Source organism: Kogia breviceps, chromosome 11 (assembly GCF_026419965.1).
Source record: "Kogia breviceps isolate mKogBre1 chromosome 11, mKogBre1 haplotype 1, whole genome shotgun sequence".
In the NCBI taxonomy this organism is placed as follows: domain Eukaryota; kingdom Metazoa; phylum Chordata; class Mammalia; order Artiodactyla; family Physeteridae; genus Kogia; species Kogia breviceps.
In genome coordinates, this window is record NC_081320.1 from 65,300,551 (window position 1) to 65,325,838 (window position 25,288).

The 25,288-nt window shown below is 36.1% G+C and overlaps 1 protein-coding gene across 1 annotated transcript in view; it reads left to right on the forward strand.

Moving 5' to 3' along the window:
- Nucleotides 1-25,288, forward strand: part of PIGF (phosphatidylinositol glycan anchor biosynthesis class F) — a 37,820-nt gene that overhangs the window by 1,490 nt on the left and 11,042 nt on the right. Inside the window, exons 2-5 of the mRNA XM_059078339.2 lie at nt 595-843; nt 2,018-2,109; nt 3,285-3,401; nt 23,356-23,464. Coding sequence (XP_058934322.1) covers nt 616-843; nt 2,018-2,109; nt 3,285-3,401; nt 23,356-23,464 — 546 coding nt within the window. The 5' untranslated portion in view covers nt 595-615. The remainder of the gene's footprint in view (nt 1-594; nt 844-2,017; nt 2,110-3,284; nt 3,402-23,355; nt 23,465-25,288) is intronic.

Here is a 25,288-nt window from a genome sequence, read left to right on the forward strand (position 1 = left end):
TAACTGACATTGTCATTTTGGTATTTTTGCAGCACTGGGACTCCTTAGTTTAGCATGATATTCTTTGAAGCTTCTTGGTAACACTGGCCACCATTTGAGTATTCCAGTGTATACCTGGTGTTACTTGGCATTTGTTAGAAAATGTGAACTACTGTGATGTTAGACAAGGGTCCATAATGATAAAAATGACAACAGTTCAGCCAAATTGTATTATGGGGTTTCTAGAAAGCATAGCTTATATTTCCAACAGGGCAGATCATTACCACATGCTGTTTGTTTTCACCTCTGATTTTGACAAAAAGAAAAAAAACCGAATTGCTTAATTAGTCCTAGCACATGACTGTTTTACAGAAACTAGACACAAATATTTAAGAAATAAGTAAATTTGTCCTTTTCCAGGCTCTGAGAGCTGTTTATACTATATTAGTCTATTAGTTTTTACACATATGCATCTTCCTATATTCTAACACTAAGACATTATTGCCCATAGAAAATTGACTTTGGTTCATGGCTTGTTTTTAGACGTTGGAGCATTTAGGACAATGGAAAAAGTCATTATTGCCTATGCTCTTTTCTTAATTTGTTTTTCATTAGATAGCCACTCAAGAAAACACCATGAAAGATACTGACATCAAGAGACTACTGTATGTCCACCTATTATGCATATTTTCAATTATCCTAAGCATCTTCATTCCATCATTCTTCTTGGAGAACTTCTCAGTACTGGGAACACACTTGACATGGTTGTGCATCTGTTCTGTTTCTGTAACTGCCGTCAATTTAGTATCGTATTTAGTAGTGAAACCAAATGCATCTTCTAAAAGAAGTTCATTATCATACAAGGTAAGGCTTATTTCTTGACAACTGATTTTTAGATGTAGGTAATTTTTTTTTACTGGATGAATGAAGTATTAGTCAAGTACTTATTGGGTTATATACAGTGAATAAAGAAGCTGATTTTTTTTTTTCTAGTCAGTAGCCTATTGCTTGCTGGAAGACTGTCCACAGTGTTTGATAGATTCTTGCCATGTATTAATTGGATATCATAGCATTGTGAACCTATATAGTCATGTTTTATGTCATCATTGAAGATAAATACATCTTCAGTGTAGCAATATATATAAATATAAATGTAGCAATCACCTTTAACTCTTATATTATAAGACATTTCAGTTTATTTTCATTCATCTTTTGCATTTCTGAAAGACACGATGGGTTTTTCAGAAATTACAAAATAAGCTCTTGTTTCAAGCTTGGCCTTCTTGACTAAATAGCAGTTGATGTTTTCAGACATTGGAATCTATTTTCTGGAATATTCACTACAGTGTAACACTTGACTATTATTTAAATTAATAAAGTCCTCACTTAACATTAGTCAGTACTATGTGTATGTTCTTTATTAGGTAATTTAAAACACATTTACTGCCCTATAATTTAAAACGCTCATTGTGTGTTTTATTATTAGATCTTCTTGAGCTCGAAATCAAGTAGGTCCCACACACTGATTTGCAGACATGCAGGTCTTTTTTTATGTGGATCATATAGTAACATGAATATGATTTGGGGAATTATTTAATATTGTGCTTTTTGGGGGTCCAGTTTTCCTAGGAATTTTGTTTTGAAATGAAAAAAAATTATTATAATCATTATTTTCTATAACTATTCCATGTATCATCACACAAGAAGGACTGTGTTTGTGATTTTTGTATCCTAGCACACTTACTGGTAAATATTTCATAAATACTGATTAACAACATAGTTCAGTACTTAGCATAGAAACAAAAACATTTTCTGATTCTACTGTTGGTTAGGTGAGTGGAACATGGGGGTCGATTTTTGTCTTGTGGCTTTTTTACAGTGCTGTGCAAAGAACATGTGATCTGACTTCAGGAGCAGATCCAAAGAATATTCAGTTGTATCACATTATAGGACTAAGTTGTATTTGTAGATAAAATAAAAGCATTTGCTGTCCTTTAGTCATTCTCTTGATTCTTTAAGTTGTTCATTTCTCTTTTAGGTAACCAGATTTTTGAAATGCTGTATCTACTTTCTTATGTCTTGTTTCTCCTTTCATGTAATTTTTGTTCTATATGGAGCACCACTAATAGAGTAAGTCTGAAATTTTTTACCTTAAGCCAACTATATTTTAAAACAGTAGTTTATTAAGCCAAGTGCTAATTCTATTGGTGATTAGAGAAAAAACATGGTGTGTTTAATCAATGGATCACAGAAGGATACTGACATCATTGCCCTTGGCAGTGTTATTTTTTTAAAAGACAATGGAAAAACTTAATTCATTAAATGCTCCTATTATGTAGCCTTTTATCATGCAGTTGCTTAAAGGGGGAGAAACTGTCATATACCAATAGGTGTGTGGCCCTTAGAACCTCTAAGGAAACTGACTATAATGATATATATAAATTAGTTATAAATAGTAAATGTGATTCTTGAAGTGCTTGAAAAGAGTTTGTTTTCTTAAGAAAAGTCAATAGATTCTTGTATTTAATTAGGTAAAAGCTAATGTTTATAGTTTAAAGGTAAAATTTAACTCAACACCTTTTCAAAACTGAACAATTTTGAATTAGTGAAAGCCAAATTCATTAGTATGTCTTATGTAATGTTCCACTATAGTTTGGGAAAGTTCAGTTTAGCAGTGATAAATGATCATGTTGAAATGAGTGATGCAATACATATACACACACACACACACATAGCTATATGTATAGTTTTACATATATATGTGGTTATATATACACATAGTAGATTAACAGGTAATTATTTTCTAGAGTGGGGAGGACAAGACCTTTGTAATGGGAAATGATAATTTCTCTGTAATCCATTTTAGAGTAGAATGAATGTCTGGAGCAATGGTTCTCCAAGTGTGGTTCTAAAACCAACAACATCAGCAGTTTATCGAAATGCAAATTCTCAGGCCTTAGTCAGAAACAAATTTACCTAGTTCTCCATGTGGTTCCAATATAAGCTAAATTTGAACCATGAATTGCAGAGAAAGTTCCAGAGACTATTGAGAAAAAAGTTAATGATCTAGAAAAGGGTTTTCTTGCAATGGACAGTCTCAGTATCGTATGGTATTTAACACTTCTGAACTGTATCATCAAAGCCAAATATTTGCTAGATTGTTTTTTATAGCTTGCATTTTGGTAGTAAGACTCATGTTACCTTTATAGTTTTATACTAAATCTATTTAAGTAAAAAAGATTATGCGTGTGTGTACATGCACCTTTAACACTTAAAAAAAAATTAATACAGTGTTATTTTTCTAGGTTGGCGTTGGAAACATTTTTACTCGCAGTTACTTTGTCCACTTTTACTACTGTACCTTGTTTATGTTTGTTAGGACCAAATCTCAAAGCATGGCTAAGAGTTTTCAGTAGAAATGGGTAAGTTTTAATTTTATATTCTAGAGATGTTTGAAATCAAAAAAAAATTAATGAGGTACTTTTTTTTTTTTTTTTTTTTTTTTTGTGGTACGCGGGCCTCTCACTGTTGTGGCCTCTTCCGTTGCGGAGCACAGGCTCCGGACGCACAGGTTCAGCGGCCATGGCTCACGGGCCCAACCGCTCCGGGGCATGTGGTATCTTCCCGGGCCAGGGCACGAACCCATGTCCCCTGCATTGGCAGGCGGATTCTCAACCACTGCGCTACCAGGGAAGCCCGAGGTACTTTTCTATTCATGGCAGCTTGCTGATTGTTCCTTGAGTGTTTCTCAGCACTGTATGGTTCTCAGTGATGCTGTAAGGGCCCACTGCAGCTGGAGACTGGGGCAGGGAAGGGTGGCATGCACTTGAGGGAGACCCAAGCACGCAGAACTATAGGCCTCTCCCTCCACGTTAGCAAGGTCAGCTCTGCTTTTTTTGTTGTTTTTTTTTTTTGTATGGTAGAATTCCACTTAGCCTTTTGCTTGAAAAAAGGTTTCTGTTACCAAAAGAAAACTTTGAAAACCCCTCCTCTGGGGTAATTTATCACTGTGATAAAATTGCTACAGATCAAATTGTTTCTGTACATCTTATAATGTAGAATTGGGGTTCACCATCTAAAAATGTTTATTGGAACAACTATAGTTTCTTGTTCAGCCTCTTTTGTGGTGAGACATCCGAGTGCAGGTTTTACAGGATTTTATTCCCTTAGCAGCTGTATGTATTTTCAGTATCGTTAAGTTGAAATTTTAGCTTCTTGAAAGGCAGTGAAATCATTTGTATCAGAAATGGTTGAGTTATAACTAAGAAAACTAGAAAGTTATTTGGTGCCCATGATTTTGTCTAGTTTATCACCCAGCAGCAAAAACTTCTTGAGCCCTTAACTCTGTGCTCTATGTTATGCAAACTCTCTGTGGAGTCTGATGTATTAGCTGTGCTTCTCTCCATGAGGATCTTGGACATTCAAGGGGCAAGGATGAGATGAACAGAAACATAAGACTAAATTTGTGTAGCTCGAACAATGAAGTTTTAGGAACTCAGTAGGGTAGGAGACCACTGAAGAATGAGCTGGATGGGGGGATGATCTATGAAGGACTTGGATCAGGAGTAAGAGATTTGGTAAGACTAAGTGGGAAGGGGAGACACCCCACACTAGCGGGATGAATGAAACTATAGAAACTGAAATGAACATGGTATTTTTGTGTGATTTGGAAAAGAACAGCCCAAGTGGAGCAGAGGATGCTTGCTGGGTAGCTAGGCTCCATAAATTACTGACTTTTTCCTTTTGAAATGTTTGTTTGTTCGCCTTCAGAACCATCTTCTAGTGTTCATAAAGTCTCAAGAAAACAAAAGTGTCACATTGAACACTTTTTCCCACATTGTTACCATGGTATCCCAAATGGCATTAATTTCTTTTAGTATTTTAGTTTGACATTTTTAAACAGTGAAAATTAGTTGAAACCTTATTGGTTTGGATTGGTGATTTATCCAGCTTTGAATTCTGTTTCTGACGATAGCATTAATGGTGTACTTGGGGGAGATACTGTCATCTGATTCTATAGTCAGTTCTGCTATAAGATGGCATATGCATTCCTAAAAATCCTTGCATTATGCAAAACTGGGCAATAAGAAACACAGAACTTATGGGAAAAATGGGATGGGGCATAACACTCAAAAACTTCGTCAGTAACACATTAAAAAAGGTAGGAACTTAATAAAAATGGCAGGACAGTTTAATACATGTTAAATGGTTAAGAATTGCATAAATATTATAATAAATACGGCACTTTTCCTTGGACAAAACCTGAAATTTGCTTTTGGAAGTAGATGTGGGAAGGGTTGCCTCTTGTAAGTTATTATGAAGGAGGGTTGTTGGAAAGCTAAGACAGATGTGGAAGGTGTGGCTCATATATGTGCGGGGAACTGAGATAGCTGGGAGATGAGTTTTTAAACAGTATTGAGATATAATTCAAACACCATATATGTCACCTATATAAAGTATACAATTCAATAGTTTTTATTATATTCACAGATATGTACAACAATCATTACAGTCATTTTTAGAATATTTTCATCACCTCAAAAAGAAACTCCATGTCCTTTACCTGCCACTTCCTTATTCCCCCTCCCCTAGCCCTAAGCAACCATTAATCTATTTACTGTCTGTAGATTTGCCTATTTTGGACATTTCATAAAAATGGAATCATATAATATGTGATCTTTTGTGATTGGCTTTTTTTGTATAGCAAGACATTTTCAAGGTTCATCCATGTTGTAGCGTGTATCAGTACATTATTCCTTTCTACGGCTGAATGATAAGGATGGATATGTACCACATTTTGTTTATCCATTCATCAATTGATGGACATCTAGGTTGTTTTCACTTTTTGCTATTATAAGTTGCTGTAAACATCTGCGTACAGGTTTTTGTGTGGATATATGTTTTCATTTCACTTGAGTATATGCTGAGGAGTGGAATTGTTGGGTCATATGGTAACTCTACTTTTAATCATTTGAACAACTGCCAGACTTTTCCAATGTGGCTGTACCATTTTACATGTCCACAGCAGTGTGTGAGGACTCCAGTTCCCCTACATTCTCACCAACAGTTGTTATTATCTGACTTTTCGATTATTGCCATCCTTATGGGTGTGAAGTGTTATCTCTTTGTGTTTTTTATTTGCATTTCCCTACTGACCAATGAGATCAAGCATCTTTTCTTGTTCCTATTGGCTGTTGTATATTTTCCTTGGAGAAATCTCTCTTTAGATCCTTTACTCATTTTTGAATTGAGTTATTTGTCTTTTCATTACTAAGTTGTAAGAGTTCTTTATATATTCTACATACAAGTCCTTTATCAGATACATGATTTGCAAATATTTTCTCCCTTTCTGTGTGTTGTCTTTTCACTTTCATGATAGTGCCCTTTGAGGCACAAAAGGTTTTAATTTTGATGAAATCTAATTTATTTTTTTCTTTCATTGCTTGTGCTCTTAGAGTCATATCTAAGAATCCACTGCCAAATCCAAGGTCTTAAAGATTTACTCCTGTGTTTTCTTCTAAGAGTTTTATAATTTTAGTTCTTACATTTGGGTCTTTGGTCCATTTTGTGTTAGTTTTTGTCTATGGTATGAGGTAAGGGTCCCACTTCATTCTTTTGCATGTGGCTACCCAGTTGCCTAGCATTATTTGTTGAAAAAACCTTTATCCCTTTGAGTGATCTTGGCACCTCTGTTGAAAATCAGTTGATCATAAACACATGATCAGCTCTTATTCCATTAATGTCTGTACTTATGCCAGTGTGACACTGTCTTGATTAGCTGGTAGATGTTTGAGGGATGTGCACATTTTGTGTATTCATATGCTGCTCAGTTCAACTGGGTGCAATTTTTGTGTTCACTCAGTGTTTCCCACAGACGAAATCACTCCTATTGTTCCTTAATATATCCATCAAATTGGAACAAATTTGAATTTTCAAAATAAGCATTATAGCAGAACTGACTGTATATATAAATTCCTAATATTTTAAAATTGAAAAAAACAAACTTTAAAACTCAAGGGAAACAGAGTAACTCTTCCTAGTTTCTCTTAGTAATTTATCATGAATTTCATATGTGGACATTTTCTTTCTTTTGATAATTAATTTTTTTATTGAAATGTAGTTGAGGTACAGTATTACATGTTACAGGTGTACAGTAGAGTGATTCACAATTTTTAAAGATTATACTCCATTTATAGTTATAATAAAATATTCACTGTATTCCCTGCATTGTACAATATATCCTTTTAGCTTATTTTGTACGTGATAGTTTGTACCTCTTAATTCCCTGCCCCTATATTTCCCCTCCCCACTGAGAACTGAGTGAGATGATGAGTGAAATCAGATAGTAAGTGCTCAAGAAATGTTTGTCAACTGGATTAACAATTGTCAGGGGGCATTTTTATACGTCATACTCCCAATCCTGACGGCCATTTGTCTTAGTACTTTTCCCGGTTTAGGTAACAGACCAAGGAGTGCTGGGCATAGACAACAACCACAGAGAAGGAGGAACAGTTTTTTCAGTTCATTTAATGTAAAATTGATTTGAACTTTGTCATGAGAGGGGAACTTAAATTTTCATGTCTCTACCATACATTAGTGATAGTTCAGTTTCTTCCCTAGGAATTTTATCACACTTCAAGAATTTAGTATAAAAATGTCAGATTTTGAATTAGTTAGGAAATAATTAATTTGATGCAGTAACTTGTTTAATGTTAGAGTTAGCCTTACATGTTCACTTTTATGCAAAAATATTTTAAAAATTCAAAGGCCTGGTGGTTCTGCAGTGATAATATGAAATACCCGTGAAAAACAATGACTTGTGTGTTATTTCAAAATTATTTGGGACTTCCCTGGTGGTCCAGTGGTTAGCACTCTGTGCTTCCACTACAGGGGGCACAGGTTCCATCCCTGGTCAGGGAACTTAGATCCCACAAGCCACATGGCACAGCCAAAAAAAAAAAAAAGAAATTATTTGAATATATTAACATCATTTATATTGAGTCACAACTTTAATTTAAAAGAATTTTATTATTATTTACGGAGTTTATACAAAACGTATGAATAATACCTTTCTTCCTACCCAGTAATCATTTACAACAGGAATTAAAGTTCTGATTTGAAGTTCTTACGCTATAGTTCTAATTCATTGAAAGTATTTAAAATACCTTAAAGTACTGATTGAAGATTTTAGAACTTTAAATATTTTTGTCATTCATCATGTGTTTTAGTATATAAAACACGGTAGAGTTTTTTTTCTTCTGTTTTGCTTATTTAAAGCTGGCCCTTTTAGTGTTCTTGAAATATGACTAATTCAGGTGTTCAGTATGAACAGCCCAGTTTTGAATTGGGCTGACATCTTGCTCACTATTGAATCAATATTTCATACTGTTTTTAAGTGAAATATTATTACATCCTAATTTTTAGTGTATTTATTTGCATGTTTAATATTGAGTAGATGATAATCAAATAAAGACTGTGAAACACAAAAGCTTTGATTTTGAGAACTGTGTGGAAGACGCATGCCAAGAGTGAAGGACCAATTCTGATACTCTTCAGATTTAATATGCAATTAAATGACACTATTTTAACAAGACTTTTTCTTTAAGTCATGTACAGTTATTCCAGATTTTTTTTAAAAGAATGCTATTTTAAAGAAACTTGAAGATAGAAAAGTCATTTGGTTTCCTAAAATATTCTGCTGACTTTTTGTTTTACCTTATTACTGAATATACTCAATTTGTCTTAGGTTACTTCAGTATGTTGCTTTGGTGTTATAATTATTGTGGGGCTTTTTTTTTTTCCAGTTGTTGACTTTTTTTGGGGGGGGGTGGTACACGGGCCTCTCACTGTTGTGGCCCCTCCCGTTGTGGAGCACAGGCTCCGGATAGGCAGTCTCAGCGGCCATGGCTCACAGGCTTAGCCGCTCTGCTGCATGTGGGATCTTCCCGGACCGGGGCATGAACCCGTGTCCCCTGCATCGGCAGGCAGACTCTCAACCACTGCGCCACCAGGGAAGCCCTTGTTGACTTTCTTATAAAGCAAAATAATAATCTGACTACATTGGTCTTGTATTTTCATTGAAGTTTGCTTTTTCATTTATCAGTTATTTTATGCTTTTATTTGAATATTGAAGTCAGAACCTGATCACTTTTGGTGAAATGAAAAAGTTGAATTTCTGAATAGTTTCCTGAATCTGTGGTTATCTTGCCAAGGTAAAGACAGCCTGTAAGCCTGTGTAGCAAAAACAACAGGCTTCTTTTTGCCATCTTTGTATTGAAATGGATTTTATATTGAAAAAACCACTGTGGACATTAAGAGTGAGAGGATGGTGAATGACCAAAAATTTATACATGTTAAAATTAGGTAATTTAGCCTTAATGTGGGTACAAAAATTTAGTGGCAAAGAGGCATTGGTTTTAATATTTATTCAGAGGGGAAAGGGGAACGTTTATGTAAGAATTCTGTATAATATCTTTAGCCACTAGGAGTTGTTTGGTGTCTTTTTTTACATAAAGAGATCAAAAGTTAAAAAGATCAACTCCATCTAAACAAGTACTCTTTTTATGACAGCCTATCTGAGTTATAGTACTTACTGTTAACTATCTCAGGTACCTGATACAGTGTCTGGCACATAGATAGTAGGTATTCAAAATGGTCTATTTATTTCAATTAAGATTTGATAGAATGAATTTCAGTGGAGTCAAATAATGTGGACAGTTACTTAGAACTCATTGTTATGAAGATTGATCTGTAATATTTAGTCACTTTTAAGTTTATTCACAGAATAGTGAACTATTTATTTTCAGCCCTATTAACTATATGTATACATTTCTTAACTGTGAAGAAATTAGCCATTAACCATAGAATTCTGTTGGCTTTATTATGGAAATTTATTAAATGAGAATAAATCAATATCAGTGCTACTATAAATCAGTGAATAGAAAGGAATTTATGCTTTATTTCTTTTTATTGTGTTTATTACAAAAGAATATATATTTAATATAAAAATTCAAATAATAGAAAAACATCAAAAGTTAAAGATCTTGGAATGCTATGTAAAGAGCAGCTATTGCTAACAGATTTTATATATTCCAATTTTATCTATGCAAAAACATATATAAAAAACCAAAAATGGTTATACTAGTTACTGCTTTATAACTTCTTTTTTCACTTATTGGGAATGTCTTTTTTAAAAAATTTAATTAATTAGGCTGCATTGTGTCTTCGTTACTGCACACAGGCTTACTCTAGTTGCACCGAGCGGGGGCTACTCTTCATTGCGGTGTGCGGACTGCTCATTGTGGTGGCTTCTCTTGTTGCAGGGCATGGGCTCTAGGTGTGCAGGCTTCAGTAGTTGTGGCACGCAAACTCAGTAGTTGTTGCTCTTGGGCTCTAGAACGCAGGCTCAGTAGTTGTGGCGCATGGGTTTAGTAGCTCCGCAACATGTGGGACCTTCCTGGACCAGGGCTCGAACCCATGTCCCATTCATTGACAGGTGGATTCTTAACCACTGTGCCACCAAGGAAGTTCGGGGAATTTCTTTAATTGTATGTGTGTATAATCTACCCCTCCTTGCACAGTATTCTTAGTTAGTATATCTTCATGTATAAGTAATGGGGATCCACCAGAGGGCAGACAGCAGAAGCAAGAACTACAATCCTGCAGCCTGTGGAACGAAACCACATTCACAGAAAGATAGACAAGATGAAAAGGCAGAGGGCTATGTACCAGATGAAGGAACAAGATAAAGCCCCAGAAAAACAACTAAATGAAGTGGAGATAGGAAACCTTCCAGAAAAAGAATTCAGAATAATGATAGTGAAGATGATCCAGGACCTTGGAAAAAGAATGGAAGCAAAGATTGAGAAGATGCGAGAAATGTTTAACAAAGACCTAGAAGAAGTAAGGAACAAACAAACAGATGAAGAATACAGTAACTGAAATGAAAACTACACTAGAAGGAATCAGTAGCAGAATAACTGAGGCAGAAGAACGGATAAGTGACCTGGAAGACAGAATGGTGGAATTCAGTTCTGAGGAACAGAATAAAGAAAAAAGAATGAAAAGAAATGAAGACAGCCTAAGAGACCTCAGGGACAACATTAAACGCAACAACATTTGCATTATAGGGGGTCCCAGAAGGAGAAGAGAGAAAGGACCCGAGAAAATACTTGAAGAGATTATAGTCAAAAACTTCCCTAACAAGGGAAAGAAAATAGCCACCCAAGTCCAGGAAGCGCAGAGAGTCCCATACAGGATAAACCTAAGGAGAAACACGCCAAGACACATAGTAATCAAATTGGCAAAAATTAAAGACAAAGAAAAACTATTGAAAGCAGCAAGGGAAAAACGACAAGTAACATACAAGGAAACTCCCATAAGGTTAACAGCTGATTTCTCACCAGAAACTATACAAGCCAGAGGGAAGTGGCATTACATATTTAAAGTGATGAAAGGGAAGACCCTACAACCAAATTACTCTACCCGGCAAGGACCTCATTCAGATTTGATGGAGAAATTAAAAGCTTTACAGACAACCAAAAGCTAAAAGAATTCAGTACCACCAAACCAACTCTACAACAAATACTAAAGGAACTTCTCTAAGTGGGAAACACAAGAGAACAAAAGGACCTACAAAAGCAAACCCAAAACAATTAAGAAAATGGTCATAGGAACATACATATCGATAATTACCTTAAACCTGAATGGATTAAATGTTCCAACCAAAACACACAGGCTTGCTGAATGCATACAAAAACAATACCCATATATATGCTGTCTACAGGAGACCCACTTCAGACCTAGGGACAAATACAGACTGCAAGTGAGGGGATGGAAAAAGATATTCCATACAAATGGAAATCAAAAGAAAGCTGGAGTAGCAATACTCATATCAGATGAACTAGACTTTAAAATAATGTTACAGAGACAAGGAAGGACACTACATAATGATCAAGGGATCAATCCAAGAAGCAGATATAACAATTATAAATTTATATGCACCCAACATAGGAGCACCTCAATACATAAGGCAACTGCTAACAGCTATAAAATAGGAAATTGACAGTAACAATGATAGTGGGGGACTTAAACACCTCACACCAATGGACGGATCATCCAAACAGAAAATCAATAATGAAACAGAAGCTTTAAATGACACAATAGACCAGATAGATTTAATTGATATTTATAGGACATTCCATCCCAAAAGAGCAGATTACACTTTCTTCTCAAATGCACACAGAACATTCTCCAGGATAGATCACACCTTGGGTCACAAATCAAGCCTCAGTAAATTTAAGAAAATTGAAATCATATCAAGCATCTCTTCTGACCACAATGCTATGAGATTAGAAACCAATTACAGGGAAAAAAATGTAAAAAACACAAACACATGGAGGCTAAACACTACATTACTAAATAATCAAGAGATCACTGAAGAAATCAGAGGGAATCAAAAAATACCTGGAGACAATTGACAATGAAAACATGACAATCCAAAATCTATGGGATGCAGCAAAAGCAGTTCTAAGAGGGAAGTTTATAGCAATACAATCCTACCTCAAGAAACAACAAACATCTCAAATAAACAATCTAACCTTACACCTAAAGGAACTACAGAAAGAAGCACAAACAAAACCCAAAGTTAGTAGAAGGAAAGAAATCATAAAAATCAGAGCAGAAATACATGAAACAGAAAGAAAACAATTGCAAAGATCAATAAAACTAAAAGCTGGTTCTTGGAGAAAACAAAATTGATAAACCATTAGCCAGATTCATCAAGAAAAAGAGGGAGAGGACTCAAATCAATAAAATTAGAAATGGAAAAGGAGAAGTTACAACAGACACTGCAGAAATATGAAGCATCCTAAGAGACTCCTGCAAGCAACTCTATGCCCATAAAATGAACAACCTAGAAGAAATGGACAAATTCTTACAAAGGTATAACCTTCCAAGACTGAACCAGGAAGAAATAGAAAATATGAACAGACCAATCACAAGTCATGAAATTGAAACTGTGATTAAAAATCTTCCCACAAACAAAAGTCCAGGACCAAATGGCTTCAGAGGTGAATCCTATCAAACATTTAGAGAAGAGCTAACATCCATCCTTCTCAAACTCTTCCAAAAAATTGCAGAGGAAGAAACACTCCCAAACACATTCTATGAGGCCACCATCACCCTGATACCAAAACCAGACAAAGATACTACAAAAAAAGAAAATTACAGACCAATATCACTGATGTATATAGATGCAAAAATCCTCAACAAAATACTAGCAAACAGAATCCAACAGCACATTAAGAGGATCATACACTATGATCAAGTGGGGTTTATCCCAGGAATGCAAGGATTCTTCAATATACACAAATCAATCAATATGATACACCATATTAATAAATTGAAGGAGAAAAACCATATGACCATCTCAATAGATGCAGAGAAAGCTTTTGACAAAATTCAACACCCATTTATGATAAAAACTCTCCAGGGCTTCCCTGGTGGCGCAGTGGTTGAGAATACACCTGCCGATGCAGGAGACACGGGTTCGTGCCCTGGTCCAGGAAGATCCCACATGCTGCGGAGCAACTAAGCCCGTGAGCCATGGCCGCTAGGCCTGCACATCCGGAGCCTGTGCTCCGCAACGGGAGAGACCACAAGAGTGAGAGGCCTGCATACCGCAAAAAAAAAAAAACCTCTCCAGAAAGTGGGCATAGAGGGAGCTATCTGAACATAATAAAGGCCATATATGACAAAGCCACAGCAAACATCATTCTCAATGGTGAAAAACTGCAAGCATTTCCTCTAAGATCAGGAAGAAGACAAGGATGTCCACTCTCACCACTACTATTCAACATAGTTTTGGAAGTCCTAGCCATGGCAATCAGTGAAGAAAAAGAAATAAAAGGAATACAAATTGGAAAAGAAGAAGTAAAACTGTCACTGTTTGGAGATGATATGATACTATACATAGAGAATCCTAAAGATGCCACCAGAAAACTACTAGAGGTAATCAATGAATTTGGTAAAGTTGCAGGATACAAAATTAATGCACAGAAATCTCTTGCATTCCTATATACTACTGATGAAAAATCTGAAAGAGAAACTAAGGAAACACTCCCATTTACCATTGCAACAAAAAGAATAAAATACCTAGGAATAAACCCACCTAGGGATTCAAAAGACCTGTATGCAGAAAACTATAAGACACTGATGAAAGAAATTAAAGATGATACCAACAGATGGAGAGATATACCATGTTCTTGGATTGGAAGAATCAACATTGTGAAAATGACTATACTACCCAAAGCAATCTACAGATTCAATGCAATCCCTATCAAATTACCAATGGCAGTTTTGACAGAACTAGAACAAAAAAAATCTTAAAATTTGTATGGAGACACAAAAGACCCCAAATAGCCAAAGAGGTCTTGAGGGAAAAAAACGGAGCTGGAGGAATCAGACTCCCTGACTTCAGACTATACTACAAAGCTACAGTAATCAAGACAATATGGTACTGGCACAAAAACAGAAATATAGATCAATGGAACAGGATAGAAAGCCCAGAGATAAACCCACACACCTATGGTAAACTAATCTATGACAAAGGAGGCAGGGATATACAATGGAGAAAAGACAGCCTCTTCAGTAAGTGGTGCTGGGAAAACTGGACAGCTACATGTAAAAGAATGAAATTAGAACACTCCCTAACACCATACGCAAAAGTAAACTCAAAATGGATTAGAGACCTAAATCTAAGACCGGACACTGTAAAACTCTTAGAGGAAAACATAGGAGGAACACTCTTTGACATAAATCACAGCAAGATCTTTTTTGATCCACCTTCTAGAGTAATGGAAATAAAAACAAAAATAAATGGGACCTAATGAAACTTAAAAGTTTTTGCACAGCAAAGGAAACCACAATCAAGACGAAAAGACAACCCTCAGAATGGGAGAAAATATTTGCAAATGAATCGATGGACAAAGGATTAATCCTCAAAATATATAAACAGCTCATGCAGCTCAATATTAAAAAAATAAACAACCCAATCCAAAAATGGGCAGAATACCTAAATAGACAGTTCTCCACAGAAGACGTACAGATGTCCAAGAAGCACATGAAAAGCTGCTCAAAATCACTAATTATTAGAGAAATGCAAATCAAAACTACAATGAGGTATCACCTCACACCGGTTAGAATGGGCATCATCAGAAAATCTACAAACAACAAATGCTGGAGAGGGTGTGGAGCAAAGGGAACCCTCTTGCCCTGTTGATGGGAATGTAAATTGATAACAGCCACTATGGAGAACAGTATGGAGGTTCCTTAAAAAATACAAATAGGGGCTTCCCTGGTGGCGCAGTGGTTGAGAGTCCGCCTGCTGATGCGGGGGACGTGGGTTCGTGCCCCGGTCCGGGAGGATCCCACATGCCGCGGAGCGGCTGGGCCCGTGAGCCATGGCTGCTGAGCCTGCACGTCCGGAGCCTGTGCTCCGCAACTGGAGAGGCCACAGCAGTGAGAGGCCCGCGTACCGCAAAAAAAAAAAAAAAAAAACAAACAAAAAAAACTACAAATAGAATTACCATATGATCCAGCAATCCCACTACTGGGCATATACCCAGAAAGAACCATAATTCAGAGAGCCACATGTACCCCAGTGTTCATTGCAGCACTATTTACAATAGCCAGGTCATGAAAGCAACCTAAATGCCCATCGACAGATGAATGGATAAAGCAGATGTGGTACATATATACCATGTAGTATTACTGAGCCATAAAAAAGGAATGAAATTGGGTCATTTGTAGAGACATGGGTGCATTTAGAGACTGTCATACAGAGTGAAGTGAGTCAGAAAGGGAAAAACAAATATTGTATATTAACGCATATATGTGGAACCAAAAAAAAAGGTTACAGATTAACTGGTTTGCAGGGTAGAAATTGAGACACAGATGTAGAGAACAAACGTATGGACACCAAGCAGGGAAAGTGGCAGGGTGGTGGTTCATATGTGTTGAATTGGGAGATTGGGATTGACATGTATACACTAATATGTATAAAATGGATAACTAATAAGAATGTGCTGTATAAAAAAATAAATAAAATTCAAAAATTGACAAAACTGTACATGAATATTCATAGCAGTCTTATTCATAAAACCTCCCCCCCCAAAAAAAAAGTAATGGAAAACTTCAGGTTATATTGGGTTCAGCAATAAGGAACTTGATGATCTCACAGAACACAGGTTGTGTGATTCTAGATACAGATACACAATGGGTATTGCTTCTTACTGATTCTCTTGGTTCTTCTCCTTGGGCTGGTAGTGAGATGGTAGCAGCTTGTCCTTCTTGAGTCTTCGTAAACTAATCGTTGGGAAAGAGAGTGGGATCAGCATGATTTAATTAGCCTAAGAATCAGAGATGAGATGAATGTTGGCAATTAATCATCATTATAAGTATTCCATGTACCATGATTTATTTAACTAATTTCCTATTGAGGGTTATTATTGAATTTTCATGATTATGAATAATGTTGTTATTAACATCTTTGTACCATATCATTTTTATTATCATTTTTATACTTGTGCTGGGATTTCTGTATACTAGATTTCTGGAGTAGAATTCCTAAGTCAAAAGAAGTTGATAGATGTTGCCAAACTGAAGTTTTAATTTGAAATATATATATATATATATATTTTAAATTTTATTATATACATATTTTTAATAGCTCTGGTCAAAAATATTTTAAAGTTTAATGTGTAGAACCTCCATTTATTAAATTTCAGCTGAATATTACCGATTAAATCTCAAAGACATCATTTCCCTTACCCTGGCTCTCTGCCTCCATTCTCTCCTTCTGACTCATGTCACAGAAAATTTGATAGAAAAGAACATCCGTTCCTGAAAATTCAGCTTCAAGACAGGAAAAGTTGATGTTGGTTAAGATGGGAAGGTACCTTCAAAGATAATGTACTCATTTTATCCTAGCAAATGGGTAGTTTGGGCAGCCTGACCATGTGAAGTGTGGGCAAGATGAAGAGAAATGGCATGGCAACCCCTAAAAACACACTATAAAAGAAGAAAAGGCATGTAGAAGATAAGGAATCCAGCCTGGAAGAAAATAACTACCCAAGGAGCAAACCAAACAAAAAAACTCTGCAGTTTACCACAGAAAAAATGTTATCAAGGATATGAATGCAATAAAATAAGAGCTCAAAGATGAGATAATTAAAGAAAATGAGGTGGAGAAGGAAACTGCAGAATTAATGAAATAAATTGAGAATACAGATCATAAATTAGAAACAGATAAATTAGAAAATCAAGTTGTAGTGTAGAGGAAAGGTTAGAGCTAATCAAAATGAATGAAGGCTAAGGGGGGTTGGGAAGAATAAAGCAATTAGAGAAGAATGATAAATATAGAGGACAGACAAAGGAGATCAACTTAAGACAAGTTAGTGCCCCTAAAAAACAAAACAAAAAATAATTCAAAGATATGATAGAAGACAGTTTCCCCAGATGAAGGAATTATTCAGTTTGTACATAAGGGGGCTTACTATATCAAGAAAATAATTGAATGAATTGGGTTTTAGAACAGAATATAAATACTATATGAATATTATAGCAATGGAAGTTATACAGTGGGAGAAGGGAAGATGGAGAAAGGAAAGATGTACTCCCAACCACTCTGGCTACCCCCAGATCCTGGAGCCTATTTGCTACAACCTCTTCAGGAAATAAGGCTTAAATGAAATTCTACATACTGAGCAATGAGTCTTCACCTTACGCCTAGTCCTTTTCACCTGCTGGGCCCAGAACACTGACAGTCAGGCTTATACCATCTAGGCAGCATATTGAAATGATTTCTTTCAGGGAAAAATGGTACCAAAAAAACCTACAGATACTGACATTTGTGGTTTCTCTAAAAGGCAGGGTTCTTACCCATTTCCTGGAACAGTGAAGCCCACCAGTTGAATCATGCTACTTGTGTACAGTGAACATCTAGTCGACTGTTTATAGAGTTTCACTTTTTTGTTGTTTTAAAAAATAAACTTTATTGAGATAGTAACTTCGTCCCATCAAACTTACCCATTTACACTGTACAATTCAATGGTTTTTAGTATAGGTACAGTTTTATAACCATCATCACAATCTAATCTTAAAGCATGACATCACCCCCAAAAGAAATTATGCCTATTAGCAGTTGTCCTCCATCCCCACCCTTCTCTCCCACCCACCCCCTCAGCCCCCATCCCAGACAACCACTAAAATACTTTCTGTCCCTATAGATTTGCCTTTTCTGGACATTTCATGTATAGTGCTTTACTTTCAAGTAGAATGATAATGAAGAATCACTAGACGTTTGAGGAACACCTCTAAAGTGAAATCCAGAAATGAAAACAACAAAAAAGAAACCCCAGTAGAAATAAAAGCAATATAAAGACCAGAAGATAACCTTAAAAATGTATAGTTTTTACATCCATAAAACATGAACAGGAGGTAATCAAAAGGAATATTCAGAGAAGAGTAAAGCTCTTGGGAATTAAAAAAAATATGGTAGGGCTTCCCTGGTGGCACAGTGGTTGAGAATCTGCCTGCCAATTCAGGGGACACGGGTTCGAGCCCTGGTCTGGGAAGATCCAACATGCTGCGGAGCAACTGGGCCCGTGAGCCACAATCACTGAACCTGTGCGTCTGGAGCCTGTGCTCCGCAACAAGAGAGGCTGCGATAGTGAGAGGCCCACACACTGCGATGAAGAGTGGTCCCCACTTGCCACAACTAGAGAAAGCACTTGCACAGAAACGAAGACCCAACACAGCCATAAATAAATAAATAAATAAATTTAAAATATATATATATGGTAGAAAAATTCAACAGAAGTAGAGGCAGAGTTGAAAAGGTCCCTGAGTCAAACAAAAAGGCAAAAATATGGGAAATGAGTTAAAAGGTAAGGAAATCAGAGAATTAATTCATAATGATAATATTCCCAGCAAAAGAGTAAGAAAAACAAAATTGTTAAGGGATCTGAGCATCAAAAAGCAAGTCTTTAAACAAAAGAAAATTTCCAGAACTAAAAACCTGGGAGTCTAAATTAAGAAAGCCCATTTATTTCCAGCATAATGGATGAAAAGACCCACTTCAAGACACAATATTGTGAAATTTTAGATAACAAGGAATAAAGAGATGATTCTAAAGTCTCCCAGAGAGGATGGTGGGGGTATGGGGAAGGGTAGGGAACATGATACTTAATGGGGAACTGGGAGCCAAAATGGCTCTGAACTTCTCAGGAGGGAATCAGAAAACAACGGAGCAATTCAACATTCTGAGACAAAATGATTTCCAACAATTATAGTAAAGTCATTTTCAGACTTTAAACATCTCTAAAATCGGTTTTCCACATACCCTTTCTCAGGAATCTATTAAAGGAGGTGCTTTAAAAAAGAAAGAAAAGGGAAAATATCAGGAAGAAGTCTTGGAATTGAGGAAAATGGAGACCCAAAAGCACTGAGAGAGGCAAAGGGAATTCACAAGATGGTGTAGGGCACTCACAGGTGATGTTTGGTTTCTCTGGAATATTTGACGATGACTTAGTGATAGGTACGTAAGCAAATGGAGGGTAAAAAAAAGAGGCATTCTTTTTTTTAAAAAAAATAAATTTATTTTTTTTGGCTGCCTTGGGTCTTCGTTGCTGCGCGCGGGCGAGCGGGGGCTACTCTTCGTTGTGGTGCGCGGGCTTCTCATTGCAGTGGCTTCTCGTTGTGGAGCATGGGCTCTAGGCATGCAGGCTTCAGTAGTTGTGGCACGCGGGCTCAGTAATTGTGGCTCGCAGGCTCTAGAGCACAGGCTCAGTAGTTGTGGTGCATGGGCTTAGTTGCTCTGTGGAATGTGGGATCTTCCTGGACCAGGGCTTGAACCTGTGTCCCCTGCATTGGCAGGCAGATTCTTAACCACTGCACTACCAGGGAAGTCTGAGAGGCATTCTTAATATCCAAAGAAAATTAAAAATTTACTCTAAGAAAGGAATGTAATTATGGTTTGCTGTATGCTTCAGCTGTGGTGAATATTTCCATAATCATAATAATGTAGATACTGAGCTATTGATCCAGCTGAGAATAGGAGATATTACCATCAAAGAGGATGAGAGTTATAGAGAAATGTGTACGTGGGGATGGGAGGCTTGTGGGTAAAGAGTTCTAAATCCTCTTCTTCCATTGTAGAAAGCAGAAAGTAAGTAAATCTGGAAAATCTATACATGTATGTTCTTTTATTGTTTTTTTATTATTATTATTATTTTTTTCCCGGTACGCGGGCCTCTCACTGTTGTGGCCTCTCCCATTGCGGAGCACAGGCTCTGGACGCGGAGGCTCAGCGGCCATGGCTCACGGGCCCAGCCGCTCCGTGGCATGTGGGATCTTCCCGGACCGGGGCACGAACCCGTGTCCCCTGCATCGGCAGGCAGACTCTCAACCACTGCGCCACCAGGGAAGCCCCATGTATGTTCTTTTAAATTTGAAGTACATAGAAGAAACAGTGAAGACTTGAAAGTGTCTGCCTCAGAAGCAGAAATCAGAAGTGGGGAGGGATTATTATTATTAGTCGAATTGTGATCTTTGATTTTAAAGATATTTATATAATTTTAATAAAGGTAAATTTTTAATTTAAAAAGATAGGCTACAGATTTCTTCTAATTTTAAAACTAGGTCTTGGCTCCATTTTTTCTACGTTTATTATATGTAAGATTATTAACACTCTTAAAACATCAAACAAAATAGAGAACAGCCTCTTGGATATTTGCTCTTAATTTAACAAATATAAGATGGCCACAGTGTGCTATAACAGTGAAAAATGTGAAGACAGATCTTGCCCCGTAGTCCGAGGAACTTGGAGCTTAGGGGTTAGATAAGACATGTACATAAATCTTATTGAAACTTAGCTCTGATCATTTTGCTGCCTTTACTTCAGGGACTTCTTTAAGTTTGACTTTTAAGGCTTTTCTAAAGTCTTAACCCTAAATCTACCACAATGAGATACCACTTCACTACCCACCAAGATGGCTGTAATCAGTAGTAACAAGTGTTAGAAAGGATGTGGAAATTGGAACCGTCATGCACTGCTGGAGGGAATATAAAATAGGTTAGCTGCTTTGAAGAACAATCTGGCAGTTCCTCAAAAGGTTAAGCATAGAGTTATCAGCAAGTCTATTCCTTAGTATACCCCCAAGAAAAATGAGAACATATGTCCACACAAAACTTGTACATGAATGTTTATAGTAGCATTATGTGTAATAGCCAAAAAGTCAAAACAACGCAAGTGTCCATCAACTGATGCATGGAAAATATAAAATGTGTGGTATATCCATGTAACAAAATATTATTTGGCAATAAAAAAGATTGAAGTATTTTTACATGCTACAAAACTGATGAAACTTGGAGACATTATGCTAAGTGAAAGAATCCAGTCACAAAAGACCTCACATTGATTTCGTTTGTGTGAAATGTTCAGAGTAGGCAAATCCATAGACAAAGTAGATTAGTGGTTGCCCAGGTCTAGAGGGAAGGGGAAACTAGGAGTGACTGCTAATGTAAAGGGTTTTGTTTTGGGTGATGGTTGCACAACTCTGTTATTTTACTAAAAACATTGGATTGTGCACTTTAAGTGAATTGTATGGCTGGAAAAGGGTTTTCTGTGGCAAGTTTTTTACTGTATTCAATAAAGCTGTTATTTAAAAAATCCGAACTCTAACCTACTTTTCCAGTTTTGTTTCCCATTCTTCCTCTTGGCCTCAACCAATTTACGTTCTCTTTACCTGCTGTGCAGTTCTTTCTCCAGTTCTTCAAGACCAAATACTCCCCATTCTTCCAAATCCAGCTAAACTTCCTCCTCTTTCATAAAATGGAAAAAGTAAACTCTTCTTAGCAGAAAGTAAACTCTGATCTCAACCTCTACCAGACTTTATATCTCTAGGCATATCACTTTACATATTGCAACACGAAGAAGTTGTGTGTTAAGTGAAAGGTAGTCAACATTTGTCAACCACATAAAGTCAAAAATTACCTTAGAAAATCCTTTAAATTGCCTGAACAGTACAATTCTCTCTTTACATTCAACTCACCAGTTTTTTCTCTCCAAGATTGGAACAGATCTATGTTCTGTTGAGTGCTAGTTGAAGAAATTGACATGCATCTTTATGTATCACAAAATAAAAAAGAACAATAAAGCCCAGCAAATAACACAAATTTGGATGTATGGTGATTGCCTCCAATCTTCCAGCCCCAGTTTTCAATAGAAACAGGCTAAAGCTCTTAACGTGTAGTGGGGGAGTGGTAGTAATGAGATGGACAGGTGATGGGGCATTGGTTTATGCAATGACTTGTCATTCAGGATTACTTTAATTCAGTGTACATTTTGTGTGTAGTAATTGGCCTATTTCTAATGACAGCAGTCATCTAACAAAACAAATGTTTCCCCCCTTTTCCACACTAGCTAGAAGAAACTGCTTTTCATAAACTTCATAATAACTAAACACTGCTTTTGAAACAGTTGAATATTTGGACTCCAGTTATTGCATGGTGGTGGGGCTTTACTCGACTATAACTAGACTCTTATTCCACATGCTTAAGTGATCACACTATGAGGGGGCAGGCTGAAACCAAGACTTATTAAGAGACTGGCAGAATAATGTCTTTCTACCTTTACTCTCTAAGATGTACACTTAATAAATTAGAATGGTAGGCAGAATCACTGGATCTTTTGTAATATTTTGTTCTCTTTCTCTATTCCTTCCCCACCAAATAGAGTTGATTTGCTTTAATGAAATGTGCCATAAGGGACTAGCTGAATAAATGATGCTTCCTTTGGACAATGGAATACTAGTAAAACTGTTAACAAGGGAAAACACACAGCAAAACTGGGTTTATAAAATGGTTCATTTCAGTTTTGTTTTGAAGGATATATACATATATATGTGTATATATGCAGATGTGCATATATCATTCTAAACAAAATTGTGTGTTTATTTGTGTATGTATAAAATATTTCTGGAAGGATACGTAATAAGCTGGTGATAGCACTTGTTTCTGGGAAAAGGAAACAGAGTTGATGATAAGGGTGAGAGGAGGACTTAGCTTTCATTGCAGACACTCTTTTGTATTGTTTGATTTTCACTATGTGCATATATTACCTTTCCAGCTGAAAAACACTTATATCTTCTTACCAATTAATTGTTAATGATTCATGGCAAATATTTGTGTCAATTTGAGATGCTTATTTTAAATGAACAACATATAAATATGTATAGTGTTAATTTATGCTGTTTGTTTGATTCCCCAGCAGCTAAGATATATACCACCAATAATTTATATATTTGTGTTTTATAGGGTTACATCCATTTGGGAGAATAGTCTCCAGATCACTACAGTTTCTAGTTTTGTAGGAACATGGCTTGGAGCCTTTCCTATTCCACTCGATTGGGGAAGACCATGGCAGGTTGGTTTCAACTCTTTAAAGCAACAAAGTAGATGTTTGTACAGTGATGGTAAAACTGATGAACCTAATGAGTATGTATATTTAAATTGTTTTATCGTTCAGTTAAGTAGGGAAGCCAATTCCCTCTGTCACTGTAATCTGGGTGATTTATTAGGGCCTGTCTCAGTGCCACAGGCATCCAGATCAGCCTGTTTCTATCTTCTAACACTATTTTTTTCTACATGTATAGGTGAGTAAACAAGCTTAGTTTGAGAATATGTATAGGAGTTTAACAGCCTAGAAGTTTCAGGAATTCCCTATTTTTAACTTTGATATACATTGCCTTTGTAGTCTTAGATTCATATTTTCTTAGCTTGATTGATAGCCAAATTGAATGTTGATTTTGAGATTTTTTTTTCTTAAAGCATATAGCAAAGTGGGTTTTGAAATAGGGGCTTGTGATATTAGAGGAAGCTCATAAACATCAGGTTTTTTGTTTTCTAGGACAATAGGATATAGCTAATAAGCTAGGGGAAACACTATAAGTGTTCTTTTTATCCCCATTTTACAGATGAGGAAACTGATACCTAGAGGACATGTAATATTCCAAGGTCATTGAGCTAGTGATGGATACATCTTTGTTGTAATTTTTAATGGCTTCATAGTAAACCTTTATATAGTTATTCCAAAATTTATTTAACAATTCACTATTGATCATTTAGTACTATTTTTACTATTATAAACAGTGCTATGATAAACATCTTTGAATCTATATCTTAATGGATTTTTCCAATTATTAAGATGATTTCTCCCAAATCAATTGTGGTATTAAAAAATAAATATTTCTTTTTCCAACATGAAGAGAATTTTTCTCTGATCACAAAGACAGTATACATTTATTTAGAAAATTTAAGCAATACTAATAATTATAAAAAGTAAGTAAAAAAAAAAAAAGTAAGTAAAAATGATCAAATATCCAGCCACCCAGAGACAACTCCCATTTGTGTTTCGGTAGTAATCTTTGCAACTCTCTCTTCATGTGTGTAACTATTCATAATACACATATTATTTTTAATCTTTTATTTTCCCTTCAACAGCATATTATGGAGCTCATTCCATGTCAGTGAAAATTTGCATATATATATTATAATACTCCATTATTTGGGTAAAATCATATACCAATTTCTTATGAATGGACATTTAGATTATTTATAGTTTTCACTATTACTAATTTATTATGAATTATTGTGATTATCATAAAACATACATCTTTGCAGATTTGTCCAGGTTTTTTAAAATAATTAATTAATTTATTTATTTGGTTGCACCAGGTCTTAGTTGCGGCTCGCCAGCTCCTTAGTTGTGGCATGCAAACTCTTAGTTGCGGCATGCATGTGGGACCTAGCTCCCTGACCAGGGATCGAACCCAGGCCCCCTGAATTGAGAGTGCGGAGTCTTATCTGCTGCGCCACCAGGAAAGTCCCTCCAGTTTTCTCTTTAGTGTAAATTCCTAGGTAATAAGTGGCTGGGTTAAATCTCTGATATGTATATCACTTTCCAAAGGCCCTTGAGGGATCTGAATTATATGTCTTACACTTAACTGCCTACTTTTTAAGTCCATTCTTCGTGCTTTCTATTAGATGTTGTGTCTCCTAGACAAATGAGTTGTTCTTTCACATTCAATAAGTCTGGTAGGTTTGCCCTTCTCTATGATGGGTCTTTACCTACTATATGTTATGGAAATCCCTGGAGGTTTGGGGTGTGTGGTGTCACTGATACCCTTCCCAAGGTTATAATATTAATAAAGGTTTCCTTTATATTTTCTTGGCCATCTCAGTGATCACT